At 40.9% G+C, this 13,917-nt stretch overlaps 1 protein-coding gene across 1 annotated transcript in view; it reads left to right on the top strand.

The window, feature by feature from the left end:
• The window catches only part of snx21 (sorting nexin family member 21), a 38,979-nt gene extending 25,635 nt beyond the window's left edge, over positions 1 to 13,344 (top strand). The window contains exon 4 of the mRNA XM_078236391.1: positions 10,290 to 13,344. Within this exon, the coding sequence (XP_078092517.1) occupies positions 10,290 to 10,961 (672 nt within the window). The 3' untranslated portion in view covers positions 10,962 to 13,344. The remainder of the gene's footprint in view (positions 1 to 10,289) is intronic.
• Positions 13,345 to 13,917: the final 573 nt, after the last annotated feature.

Genomic DNA, 13,917 nt, shown 5'->3' with positions numbered 1-13,917 from the left:
CTCCTCAAAAACCTTAAATCTGACATCACTACAAATCCTCTGATCTTTAACCTAGAATCCATTAATAAAAGCCCTAAGATGCACAGCATCTGAACTTTTTAAAACTTAATAAGTGGCAAGCAAACTAAGACATCACCATAAGATGTAGGAGCAGAGGTTGGGCATTCAGCCCATTGAGTCTGCTCCACCATTCAATGGGATCGTGACTGATCTGATAATCCTCAACTCTACATTCCTGCCTTATCTCCATAACTCTTGATTCCCTTACTGATTAAAAATCTGTCTATTCAGCCTTGAACATACTTAATGACTTAGTCTATACAGCTCTCTGTGATGAGGAACATACTTAATGACTTAGTCTATACAGCTCTCTGTGATGAGGAACTCCACAGATTCACTACCTTCTAAGAGAAGAAATTCCTCCTCATCTCTGTCGTAAATGGCTGACCCCCTACTCTGATATTATGCCCTCTGGTCCTGGACTCTCCGATAAGGGGATACAACCTCTCAACATCTACCCCATCAAGCCCCTGAGAATCCTGTATGTCTCAATCTCATTCTCCTAAACTCCAATGAATACAGACTTAAACTCCTCACCTCTCCTCAAAAGAAAATCCCTGCATACCTGGGATCAAGCAAGTAAACCTTCTCTGGACTGTCTCCCAATCTAGTATTTGTTCCCTTAAATAAGGGACCAACCCAGGTGTCTTTGAACTGGAAGCTAGCACCACTATAACCTAGTTTCTTGACCTGAGTGAATAGGAACTGAAACATGTTTTTGCAAATTCATTGGGGTTCAGCCTGAATCGGAATGAATGAATGGTTGTGCAATCATTTACATTGGAATGGAATATATTTGCATGTGGTGTTTGTTCATTTTACTGCTGCTGCTCATTATAATGGTAATTCACACACATTCAAGCACAGTGGAGTATTTGTATCTGGTAATCCACATATTCTCATTCAGTATTAGTAGCTGCACCAATCTCCTTTGATAGTGGCACCAATACTGCTGGTTTAAAGCAAACCTGTCTCTGTGAAATTGAGTTTTCAGATGTTTTCTGAGGGGGAGTAGAAGCATGATGTGCTGTTTATTGATTTGGCAAAGTGACATGATTGTGCATTTGCATGTATTTCTCGTCTTTCGCCTCCTGAGCAAACAGGAGGAGCTTTGCCGGACATGGACTTTAGTGAAGGTTCTGCCGTCATTTCCATTTATATTTTCAAAAGAGCAGCTAAAGGTGGCATTTGTTCTTCAAATTTTATTCAAAAATTTGTTCGTGAATTACATAAACTACAAGAAAAAGATTTAAACTCTTAATAAACTGGGCGGCACGGTAGCACAGTGGTTAGCACTGCTGCTTCACAGCTCCAGGGACCTGGGTTCGATTCCCGGCTCAGGTCACTGTCTGTGTGGAGTTTGCATATTCTCCTCGTGTCTGCGTGGGTTTCCTCCGGGTGCTCCGGTTTCCTCCCACAGTCCAAAGATGTGCGGGTTAGGTTGATTGGCCATGCTAAAATTGCCCTTAGTGTCCTGAGGTGCGTAGGTTAGAGGGATTAGGGGGTAAAATATGTAGGGATATGGAGTTAGGGTCTGGGTGGGATTGTGGTCGGTGCAGACTCGATGGGCTGAATGGCCTCTTTCTGCACTGTAGGGTTTCTATGATTCTATGAACTAATGACCCTAAGCGGAAATATCTTGGAAGCAGCTTTAATGATGCTGCCAATGGAGTCTATTTTATCCTTTTTAAAATTCAGATTACAGGCACACTCTTATAAACAACTGAAGTTTTGAAACCTTGTATAAATAGTGTGTGAGCTAACATGTTTTCCATGAATCACCCACCAGTCATGTAGGTAACTTGTTTTAAAGAATCTGTTCATTCACAGAGTGCTGTAATCTGTAATTACAGATGGAGCAATTTCGCGTGTCAAAGTTTTTGTAGAGATCTAGGCAACAGTACTAGGTGTTGGTTGGGTCACAAAAGGCTGATTACATAATGCTGTATGAATTCAGTCCCCCTTCAATCATACAAATGGGTTTCCTGCAGTTTCTAATGGTACTAGATTTGTTCATTAACGCAGAAAGGAAAATGCTAGAGAGTGGCTATACAATGTTACTTTAAATGACTCATTGCCAATCTGCAGTTCCAAGTCAGGGGTAGCCTAAAGAAGGATGACTGCCAATAGTACCAGTGATTCAAGACTTCCAAGATTCCAGATATGACATAGAGGCTATTTATAGTAAACTGGAAAAATCTATTAAAAGATAAAAATAACTAATCAGTGGTAAGTGTTCATAAAAAGGTTTTAACGTCATACAGGACCAGTTTATACCCCTAAGAGGTAAGAGCTCTATTTGTGAAAGAAAAAGCAACCAGGGACAACATAAATTAAAAGAACAAACAGAAAAAAATGCACAAAATAGCGCAAACACTGGTGAAAGGGAATGTGTAAAAAAACAGCAAAATGTGACAAAACAAACAGTAAGAATGACAAAAAAAGAGCAGCAATAGAAACTTGCAAGGGATGTCAAAATCAACACAATTGTTTTAAAATTCCAGTAGGTTGAAATGCTTGAATCTATCATCAAGGAAGAAATAGCAAGACATCTGGATATAAATTGTTCCATTGGAAAGAAGCAGCATGGGTTCATGAAGGGCAGGTCATGTTTGACTAATTTGGTGGAATTCTTTGAGAATATTACATGCGCAGTGGACAATGGGGAACCTGTGGATGTGGTGTATCTGGATTTCCAGAAGGCATTTGACAAGGTGCCGCACCAAAGGCTGCTGCATAAGGTAAAGGTGCACGGTGTTACGGGTAATGTATTAGCATGGATAGAGGATTGGTTAACTAACAAAAAGCAAAGAGTGGGGGTAAATGGGCATTTTTCTGGTTGGCGATCAGTGACTCGTGGTGTGCCTCAGGGATCAGTGTTGGGACTGCAATTGTTTACGATTTACATAGATGATTTGGAGTTGGGGGGACCAAGTATAGTGTGCCAAAATTCACAATGACACTAAGATGAGTGGCAGAGCAAAGTATGCAGAGGATGCTGAAAGTCTGCAAAGGGATATAGATAGTCTGAGTGGGCAAGGGTCTGGCAGGTGGAGTACAATGTTGGTAAATGTGAGGTCATCCATTTTGGTAGGAATAACAGCAAAATGGAATGTAATTTAAATGTTAAAAAATTGCAGCATGTTGCTGTGCAGAGAGACCTGGGTGTCCTTGTGCATGAATCACATAAGTTGGTTTGCAGGTGCAGCAGGTAATTAAGAAGACAAATGGAATTTTGTCCTTCATTGCGAGAGGGATGGAGTTTAAAAACAGAGAGGTTATGTTGCAGCTGTATAAGGTGCTGGTGAAGCCACACCTGGAGTACTGTGTACAGTTTTGATCTCCTTACTTGAGAAAGGATATACTGGCACTGGAGGGGGTGCAGAGGAGATTCACTAGGTTGATTCTGGAGTTGAGAGGGTTGGTTTATCAGGAGAGACTGAGACTGAGTAGACTCATTGGAATTCAAAAGAATGAGGAGAGATCTTATCGAAACATATAAGATTATGAAGGGAATAAATAAGAAAGAAGCAGGTGAAACTAGAACGAGGGGGCATGGCCACAAAATAAGGGGGAGCAGATTTAGGACTGAGTTGAGGAGGAACTTCTTCACCCAAAGGGTTGTGAATCTGTGGAACTCCCTGCCCAGTGAAGCAGGTGAGGCTACCTCATTAAATGTTTTTAAGGCAAGGATAGATATATTTTTGAACAGTAAAGTAATTAAGGGCTATGGTGAGTGGGCGGGTAAGTGGAGCCGAGTCCACGAAAAGATCAGCCATGATTTTATTGAATGGCGGAGCAGCCTCGAGGGGCCAGATGGCCTACTCCTGCTCCTAGTTCTTATGTTCTTATAGGAAAAAGTGGATGTTGAGAGCAATATACACTTATTAAAAACTGACAATGGTAATGTTGCAATGATACCTCTCCTAGACTGATCGGTTCTATCCCAAGGCATTAAAGGAAGTAGTTGAGAACATTGCAGATGCCCTTAATTATAATCTGCTAAAATTCTGGCTAATCATGAATCATTCCTTTAGATCAGAAAACTGCACATGCCACTCCACCACTAAAGGAAGGCTAGAGAGGAAACCAGGGAATTATTGGACAGTTAGCCTAGCATCTGTTGTTGGGAAATTACTCAAGTTTATTATTACCACTAGAGTGAGCATTTTGAAAATTTCCAGCTGCCCAGGGAAAGCCAGCATAAATTTGTAAAAGGTAGGTCATGTCTGATGAACCTGATTGACGTTTTTGAAGAGGAGACATGTTGGCATGTGTTATATTTTTAAGTGGTTGCATGATTGCTTTAATAGCCAGTCAGATGATTTGATGGTGATGTTATTGGGGTGTTTCACATGCTCCGGTTTTTAGTTTTACATGCAAACCACATCTTTTACTTTTTTAAAACCCACAACCCCTAACATAGTTATGTCATTACAGCATGAAAATGTTTATAAATGTTATTTTTATGGATTACCAGAAGCCCTCGGAAGAGATAGTTAGCTAAAGTTGAAACTGTTGAATATTAGGCAGATTATTGACCTGGTTAGGAAATTGGCTGAGTGGTATGATTAGCGGTATGTGTGATGGGGCCCAAACTGTTCATAGTATTTATTAAGGATTTGGATGACAGGATAGAGATCCATATTTCCAAGTTTTCCAATGAGACAAACATAGGTGGTAAGGTGAGCGGGGTAGATGGAAGTGTAATATTAGAGAGATGCTAATGGAATGAGCAAAACTGTGCTGAATGAATTTCGATGTAAGTATGAGGTTATCTGCTTGAGAACATAAAAAGGATCAGAGTACTTTCTTAATGATGAAAGACTAGAAGACTAGAATGCAAAGGTTCTTTATGTCCTTTCAGGAGAAAGATTAAAGTAAGGATTTGGTGCATGAGAAGGGGGTTGTTCATTTAGTTTCAACATATTACAGGAATGGTAGGGCATGTACTTTGTTTCTTTGTTTCCTCTGTTGTCAGTTCCTGGTCATGGAAGGAACATTTTTTGGAGTGGTACTCCAACTGGATTAATCATAGAAATCATAGAAACCCTACAGTACAGAAAGAGGCCATTCAGCCCATCGAGTCTGCACCGACCACAATCCCACCCGGGCCCTACCCCCATATCCCTACATATTTTACTCGCTAATCCCCGCATCCCAGGACACTAAGGGGCAATTTTAGCATGGCCAATCAACCTAACCCGCACATCTTTGGACTGTGGGAGGAAACTGGAGTACCCGATGGAAACCCACGAATGTGCAAACTCCACACAGACAGTGACCCAAGCCGGGAATCGAACCCAGGTCCCTGGAGCTGTGAAGCAGCAGTGCTAACCACTGTGCTACCGTGCTGCCCCAGATTAAAGATGTACACTTTCTAATTTTACACTTCCAACTACCCTGTTTACCTTGCCATCTATCTTTGTGTCATTGGCAAACTTGGAAATATAGATCTCTATCCCGTCATCCAAATCATTAATAAATACAGGAGAAACGGAGTGAAAACCTGACAGTACTTCATTAGGTTAAAGAGAAGCTGTAGAAGGTGTTTCATCCTTGCACGTTCACTAGGGAGCAAACCTATTCATGTGCAGTCAGACCTATACATACTCTTGAGACCATATGAGATCTGAATAAAGGAAAAATACAAGGTCACATATCACCAATCTCAGACCATGTGTTAAGTGGAAAGGCTGTTTTTTGATAGGAGAACAGGCTGTGCTGGTGACGACAGATCCCGTGTTATTTTTCTCGGAGAAGTGCAGCAGCCTCAATAACAGCACAGATCCCGGTACAGAGTGTACATCTCTAATCCAATTGTAGTACCACTCCAAAAAGATGTTCCTTCCATTGATTCATTTTACACAGTGCATGCTTAACCAGCATTATCAGAACATTGAATATTCGTAACTTTGTTATGTTTCAGGATTTCTCACAAATACACTACAAAAAGATCTTGATAGAATGTGTTACTTTTAAGTTAAAATTTAGCTCATAATGGGGTTAAGTTCAGAAAAGAAAAACAGGCTGAGACAAAGCGGTGTTACGTGTGTTACTGAGCTCTATGGCAGATGGAGTTTAATTTAGATAAATGCGAGGTGATGCATTTTGGTAGATTGAACCAGGACAGGATTTACTCAGCTAATGGTAGGGCGTTGGGGAGAGTTACAGAACAAAGAGATCAAGGGGTACAGGTTCATAGCTCCTTGAAAGTGGAGTCACAGGTGGACAGAGTGGTGAAGAAGGCATTCGGCATGCTTGGTTTCATTGGTCAGAACATTGAATACAGGAGTTGGGACGTCTTGTTGAAGTTGTACAAGACATTGGTAAGGCCACACTTGGAATACTGTGTACAGTTCTGGTCACCCTATTATAGAAAGGATATTATTAAACTAGAAAGAGTGCAGAAAAGATTTACTAGGATGCGACCGGGACTTGATGGTTTGAGTAAAAGGAGAGGCTGGATAGACTGGGACTTTTTTCTCTGGAGCGTAGGAGGCTGAGGGGTGATCTTATAGAGGTCTATAAAATAATGAGGGGCACAGATCAGCTAGATAGTCAATATTTTTTCCAAAAGGTAGGGGAGTCTAAAACTAGAGGACATAGGTTTAAGGTGAGGGGGAGAGATACAAAAGGGTCCAGAGGGGCAATTTTTTCACAGAGGGTGGTGAGTGTCTGGAACAAGCTGTTAGAGGTAGTAGTAAAGGCGGGTACAATTGCGTCTTTTAAAAAGTGTTTAGACAGTTACATGGGTAAGATGGGTATAGAGGGATATGTGCCAAACGTGGGCAATTGGGACTAGCTTAGGGGTTTGAAAAAAAAAGGGCGGCATGGACAAGTTGGGCCGAAGGGCCTGTTTCCATGCTATAAACCTCTGTGACTCTCCTGATGGCTCTTCTGTGCCTCAGTACCTGATTCCCTCTTTCTCAGAATTAGACACCGTGATCAGTCTGATCTAACGAAAGCACTGAGCATTTTGATTAAGACTACCTGTCACTTATATTCTACATTTTTGACTATGTAAATCAACATTCTATTGCCTTTGTTGAATGCCACTCTGCAAAACTTGAGTATGGAGCCCACTAAGACTTGTGGGTCTCTGTCAATCTCGTCCTTGGCTATTCCAACTCATTCGCTATTTCTACACAAGATTTCCTTATTTTTGCCCATATTTTGACCATTTTGACCAGTTCAATTTCCTACTTAGTTTGGTGTCTTCCGCAAATTGGACTGATCATCATTGATTTTTACTGACACCCGGAAGGCTGGGAAAATCACAGAGGTATCAGGTTGGATTGGCTCCTCAATGTGGTCCCATCCCAAGATGGTAGCCAATTTCTATTACCAAAGGTCCTTCTAAAGGATCTTGTACCATGCCACCAGCATCTTGTCAATGGCAGGCCCTGATCAGCTACAAGGAAGCACATCTCAGCAGCAGCCTTGGGCCAAGAAGGGCACGCAGCCGACTGGGCCCCAATTATATCCCTGGAGAGATTTCTCTTCCAATCCATGACCCTGAGAATTTTCAACTTTTGTTTTAACTTACCAGGACCTCAAGGTCCCCTGCAATTCTACTGGGCACCTTGGCACTAGTGCTGGGGCGGGACCTAAAGGGAGGCCTTGCAATTGTGAGGGGGGGGTGCGTGCTGGGTTGAGGCTGACTGCAGCAGCAGAGGCCTGATAGATCTCTTTCTCTCTCTGTCAGACCTCTGCTGTCAGAATTGTGCATGTGCAGCCACAGAGTTCTGCACATTCGCAATAGCTCCCTCTGCTGGCTGGTGAGTTGATCAAGCTGGCTGGTGAGTTCAGCTCCACCCACTGCCTGTCGTAGCTAGAAACAATCCAGTCCATTTCATCATGCACTAATTGCATAAGATTGGGAGTAAAACCTCACCCAAAAAACAGATCTGCAACTCTCCCCTTTTCACTCTAGCTGGACACTTAGACTTTTTCTTGTAAAATTCCACCCATAATTGTCAACCGTTTTGTGGAAGGAACCAAGAAGAGATGTTGCCAAGAATAAATACTCAATCATATACAATATGGTAACTATGAACTGGTCTTTACTTATAATCTTTAATAAGCGTTATACTATGTCACTACTACTAGGCCTATTCTCACAGGGTATCGCATGTGGCCCCTTACACCGATCCTGTGCAGAAAATCTGCTATGAACTGGTGTTTCCAAGTTTGGACATCCTTTCAATTAACATCAACATGGAGGGGCGGGGGGAGAGAGGGAGGGAATGGGGAGGAGGGGTTGGAGGGCATGCGGGGAGGCAGAAAGGGGATGAGGGTGGGTACAATCTTAGGGGGATGCTCCCGTCTACCTCCTACCTCTTGCCCTTTCACCAACCTTTGGTGAAAAAATGGTCTTCTCACCTGCCTTTTGATACCCAGCATATTATTGCAGTGGAGGAGGACCGAGGTCCTCAATTGAGCAGTTAAGGACCCTGGCAGGTCTAAGAGTTGGCAGCCTGGTGGGTATCTTAACCCACATTCCTCCTCTGCATATTATTGGGACAGGATCAGGGATGATGGGGAAGGCATGAAGGTTGAAGGTAATCCACTTATCTTTCTACATGCCCCTCACTGAAAACATTGCTGCTGGGTGCTATATGGGGTGGTGGGGTGGGGATGGGGGAGCAGGGCGGGTGGTCTGTAAAGCTCCTTCCCCCCCCCCCCCCCCCCCCAGCTATTGATGTAGTTTAAAAGCACTATTAGTTCCAACACTAATCTTTAGGGCATCCCACTGAGTGCCGGCCTCACCAGTACCCCTAATCTAATAATTAGTCTTTGCAGGGAGGCATAATGGTATTGTCATTGGTCTAGTAATCCAGACACCCAGGATAATGCCCTGGGGATCAAATCCCACCATTGTAGATAGTGAAAGTTGAAGTCAATAGAAATCTGGAATTAGAAGGCTAACAATGACCATGAAAGCATTTTTGCTGTAAAAACCACTAATGTCCTTTAGGGAAGGAAATCTGTCACTGCTTGACTCTTAAATGGCCTAGCAAAGCACTCAGTTCAAGGGCAATTAGGCATGGGCAATTAATGCTGGCCCACCTGGCGATGCTCACATCCCATAAACAAATAAAAAAACCACTGCCCACTGTTTTCCATTCTTCAGTAGGTTTTTTTTCAGCTGAACTGGAAACCTTTCTCATTGGAAGTCAATTAAATGTCTTTTGGGAAGTCTAAATTCACAGCAAGGTAAATTTACCACAGTTGACTTGGGTTGTCATTTCCTCAGTGGAATCGGAGGCCGGGCTGTGAGAATCCTTCTGTTCAGCTGCCTTCTTCACTGCTGTTCATTCTGATGATCAGTTCCATTATTTGACATTGGATGGGAGTAAAACTAATGGATCTGAGTTTCCCATATCTGCTTTGTTCCCCTTTTTGAAAATGGACGTCACACTATTAGCCTGTTTCCAGTCGACAGGTCCACAGTGTTTAAAATCAAACATTTTTCCTTTGTGTCTGAAATTGGAAATTTTGATTGTAAACAGCATAAACTGTTCTTCCCTGTGTCGAAATAGTAACAAACTCCTGAATCAACATTGAGCCACATTAAAAACATATTAGCTTATAGCTATAAAGCCTGATGTGCCTTAAGTGCCTGGTTGCACTTTGATAATATCAAATGTTTGAGGGAATTAATTGGAATCCAGCTGCAGTGATGAAAAAGGAGAACAGCTTGTGTTTATAAAGTGCTTTCTCGACTCCATGATGTTCCAAAATGCTTAACAACCAATGAAGTACTTTTGTAACATGTTGTTTGGCATGGAACTTGGCAGTCAATTTTCAGACAGCAGGGCCCAATATACAGCAGTGCAATATTGACCACATAATCTGAGCTATTGATTGAGGGATAAACATTGGCCAAGACACCAGGGAGAATTCACCTTTAAGCAGTAGCTTGGAACCTCTTCCATCTACCTGAAGGAGTAGAAGAGGTCTTGACTTAATGCATCATCATGAAAACTGTACAGATAACGCTCAGAGCTGCACTGCAAAGTCAGCATAGATTCTGTGTGCAAGTCCATGGAGTGAGACTTGGACTAACTCCATAGTACCACCGATAGCAATGAGTGATCAGTGTGTGTGTTGGGGACAGGCATTGCAAACACACCTTATGCATTGCAAATATATCATTCATTGATAAAGATTGTAGCATGTGCCTTTTAAAAATACAGTTAACAGATATCCTCCCTTTCCCACAGGCCTACACCATACATGTGATAAAGTCAGGCAGCTTTGACGATAACAAGGCACTGATTATTCGGCGTTACACGGATTTTGCAAAATTGAATGAGAAACTCCACAAACACTTCAAAGAGGAGATGGGCAACGTGGTGTTTCCAAAGAAGATAATCCGGAGGAACTTCACACATGAAACCATAGCCAAACGCAGCCGGGCATTTGAACAGTATCTGCAGCATATCCACTCAATTGCAGACATTTGCAGGTCCAAAGATTTCCTGGAGTTTTTTTATCTTCGAGATTTAAAAGCAGGCCAGGGATTATTGCGTGGGGGTATGTGTGAGGATGCTATGCAGACACTGATCAATGCTCTTCATCTACAGCAGAAGCTGTGCTCTTGGGATACTGAGCACTTACTTTTCACTCAAGCTTCTATTTCTGTTTGTTACCAAGAACTGGATCGTTTGGAAGAGGCCCAGGCTTACTGTGAACAGGCCTTACAGACAATAGACAACCAGGAAAATCATCCATTACTAGTGCCTTTACTTCATTCTAATATCAGGCTCTCCTGGAAAATAGCTAAAGACAAACGTAAATCTGAAGCCAAACTCCAGCAAGTCCAAGAAGCTGGGATAGATGTTTCAAACCAACCTAGTCTTAAAGAACATCTTATTAAAGATTTTGTAGAGTGAATTAGGCACAACTTGATGCTTAATGAGGGATGGAGGGGGCTTTTCTGGGAAATCTTTTAGCGGTTTTATTAAAATGTATAGTTTTATATCTGCAGGAATGTTAAAAAGAACCAAAGTTTAGTCAAACAAGCTCTACTTGTGTACTGTATGCAGCATCTTTGATTAGTATCACAGAAAATAGCTCTCCTGATGCACCTATAAAACTGTGCAGTGCATCCTAAATGCAAAATGTACTGGTGACTCACTCTATAATAAGATTCTAATCTTAATCTCTCCTGATTCAAAGGACACATTTGGCAGTACACAACAGGCTGATGTGAATGTAATATGATGTCTATGTTCTTTAGTTAAATTTGCAATTCTGGGTGAATTCCTGATAGAAAACTGCTGAACTATTGCAATATTCATCTTGGGAGCTATTCAGTAACATATATTGCATCTCTTTTGCAGTGATGTGGTGTTCATAGTCCATTTATTGATGTGCTTTGTCTAAACTTTGCTTCTAATTCTCAAGTTGTTGTACATTTTGTTCTTCATAATTAACTTCCAGGATATAATTTTTCTACAGAGTCTAACTGGGTTGGCTGGGCAGTGGGGGCAGCAGAATACCACATTGGAAGCTTTTATTCCAAGAGGAAGAAAATACATTCAGGTTTTGGTACTAAGCAATATTGATTTAGGATAGCACCAGGTTTCATTTCCCAAGTGATCTCAATTGGGGCTGTAATTGGCCTTAACTGTAGACATTCAATAAGGAGAGGATTGGCCTCTGTTAATACCTTCATTACTGAAATAGCCTGACATCATGATGGTTTAGGCTCACCTGAAAATATTGTCCCTTGAGTGAAGTAATGAAAAGCTGCTGTAGCCCATGGAGCTACAGCCCCAACACGAGGCGTTGGCTTTCGGGGAAATTGAATGTGAAAGTGCTTTTGCAGCTTATTTCAGTTGACCCTGACCAATATGAATTACGAAGACAGCTTCCTGCATGTTTAAATACATACAGCTGTAGAGGCAGAAAGACAGAATACTCTCCACAGTGGAAGAACCAACAGTGACTGTAAAAGGAGCAGCTTAGACACCACTTTGGCATCTGACAGCCAAACTTGAACTTTCAATCAATAGAATATCAGAGGATTTTTTTATGGCAAACATGACATTTTTAATATGGAGATATCAGTTTGTGTTTATAGTGAGGCCAGTCAATTGAATGATGGAAGATAATTTATAAATACTTAATATACAAATATTTACATTTGTATTCTGGCTTCCTTTTTATTGCTAATGTAATATAACCTGTGGTGGACTGACTTTTTACAATTTTTTTTGCTCTCCCAAAATTTTTTTCTCCTACAATTCCAGTGTTCCAACTACATTTTGTGCTGCCAGTTTCATTTCACCTGGACAGATTTCCTGTTTAAGATGACTCCATGTAAAATGCCCACATCCAGTTTCAGCAGGGAACCTGACTTATTAACAGCAATTATGATCTGTGTTTCTGAAAACTAAACTGCATTTTTGTTTGAAGCAGTAAAGAGCTGGAATTAAAAATGTCAATTGCACTGAAAGCCAGGGGAATTCTCCTGGCTGACATTTATCCCTCAGCCAGCAACAAAAATAGGTGATTGTCATTTTTTTGTGTTGTAGGATGTTTTTGTGAGCAAAATCACTCGTTTCCCTACATTAAGTATTTGAGACACTAAGTGGGCAAGAAGTGATATATGAATGCACATTATTTCCATCTATACTCAAAGACATATTTTGGGTTTCTTGCACACTTGACTTAAGGACATGTATACTTTCCTGTCTGCCTTTAGCTTTTACCAAACATTTTAAACTAAAATTACACGAGGACTTGTCACACCTATCTCTGTATGTTAAGGGAAACCAATAATATTGGGAACTATGTTTGAAATGCACTTTAGTGATTTTTAAATAGTCTCAAATGTAGTAGATTTTAATGATTCATACAAAAATCTGAAGTATTTTGCTATATTAGATAATGAATCAACAATTACAATTCTCTTTTCATTAAATATAAGGAAGTGTGTGTCTCGGAGCCGATCAGAACACTTTAAAAAAGGCAGGTGGATGCAGAATTAAATTAAGGTACAAACTGGAAATGCCTCATAACGTGTTGGTTGATTTTCTGCTCCTTGGTGTTAAATATTTTGTTTGGTGTTTTTCTGTGACTAAATACCCTGTATCCAGTATTTTTGTCATCCAATTAGCAGTTGTTAGTTTACTTAGTTTTGTATTCCACAACTCTGTCTCTGATGTATCTACATTTTGTATAGTGTTATATCTTATATATAAAACTGTTAAATGTCTGTACGGTGCTTTGTGTAAGAGGTGGCAAAAATAAAGTGAAGGAAAAAAGTTTAGTTATTTGACACATGAACATTTTATTTAAATTTGACTGGCTCTATAGTGCAGACATTAAGATAAATCAGAGATCATTTGTTCCAGCTGTTAATGCAGAATTTGGTGGTTACCTGAGCATCACAATTATTAAAAACATCTCTATTCAATCAGCATGTAATTGTTAACATTTTGGGTTTGAGAGAATAGAGACAGGACAAATATTGCAGTGCAGAAATTCTTCTTTCTAACTCCAAAGGAAAATGTTGGGGAAGCAGATTTATCAACAACAACTGATGAGCCAAAGTTTGTGCCAGATATAATATAACCACAAAAGATGGATGTTTAGTGCTAATCCACCCTGAACGAGAGTGACACAGGCAGATTAGTTACTTTCAAAATGGAAATGGCTGTGGAAAGGAAAAATCTGCAGTGCTAGGAGAATGAGCAGAGGACTGCAATTAATTAGATAACTCTTTCAAAGAGCTGGCATAGACAACAGGCCAAATGGTCTCTTCCTGCTCTACAATAATGGAACTAAGTATGATGTCCCCACCCATTTTTGCTCCACCCAGTCCCAGGAAGACAGATTAGG

The sequence above is a fragment of the Mustelus asterias genome, chromosome 20 (genome assembly GCF_964213995.1).
Source record: "Mustelus asterias chromosome 20, sMusAst1.hap1.1, whole genome shotgun sequence".
Lineage (NCBI taxonomy): Eukaryota > Metazoa > Chordata > Chondrichthyes > Carcharhiniformes > Triakidae > Mustelus > Mustelus asterias.
The sequence above is the reverse complement of the archived record's forward strand: the minus strand, read 5'-3'. Positions and strand labels throughout refer to the sequence as shown.